Source organism: Eurypyga helias, unplaced genomic scaffold (assembly GCF_000690775.1).
Source record: "Eurypyga helias isolate BGI_N326 unplaced genomic scaffold, ASM69077v1 scaffold33175, whole genome shotgun sequence".
In the NCBI taxonomy this organism is placed as follows: domain Eukaryota; kingdom Metazoa; phylum Chordata; class Aves; order Eurypygiformes; family Eurypygidae; genus Eurypyga; species Eurypyga helias.
In genome coordinates this window covers 3,184-3,544 of record NW_010253935.1, presented here as the reverse complement: position 1 = coordinate 3,544, position 361 = coordinate 3,184, and the positions used below count along the sequence as shown (strand labels likewise).

The 361-nt window shown below is 66.5% G+C and overlaps 1 protein-coding gene across 1 annotated transcript in view; it reads left to right on the top strand.

The window, feature by feature from the left end:
* Positions 1-50: 50 nt before the first annotated feature.
* Positions 51-361, top strand: part of EIF3I (eukaryotic translation initiation factor 3, subunit I) — a gene marked incomplete at both ends in the record, with an annotated part of 3,205 nt that continues 2,894 nt past the window's right edge. The window contains 2 exons of the mRNA XM_010152833.1: positions 51-158; positions 285-336. Coding sequence (XP_010151135.1) covers positions 51-158; positions 285-336 — 160 coding nt within the window. The remainder of the gene's footprint in view (positions 159-284; positions 337-361) is intronic.

Here is a 361-nt window from a genome sequence, read left to right as displayed (position 1 = left end):
GTCCAGGCCGCGCCGCGCCTGAGGCGTTAAATGGCGTCACACACACACCCCCACCCCCCCCGCAGAAGCCGATCCTGCTGCAGGGCCATGAGCGCTCCATCACGCAGATCAAGTACAACCGGGAGGGAGACCTGCTTTTCACCGTGGCCAAAGATCCCGTGAGTGCGGCTAGGCCCTTTCCCGTGCTCGGAAACCGACCCCCGCCGCGCCAACGGGCCGGTTGTTCCTCAGCCTCGCCATGACCCCTCTGCTAAGCAGGGTGCTCGGCTGTTTGCTTCTCCCAGATTGTCAACGTTTGGTATTCGGTGAACGGAGAGCGGCTCCCCACCCCCCCACGCCCCCCCCCCACGCACGCCGGGCG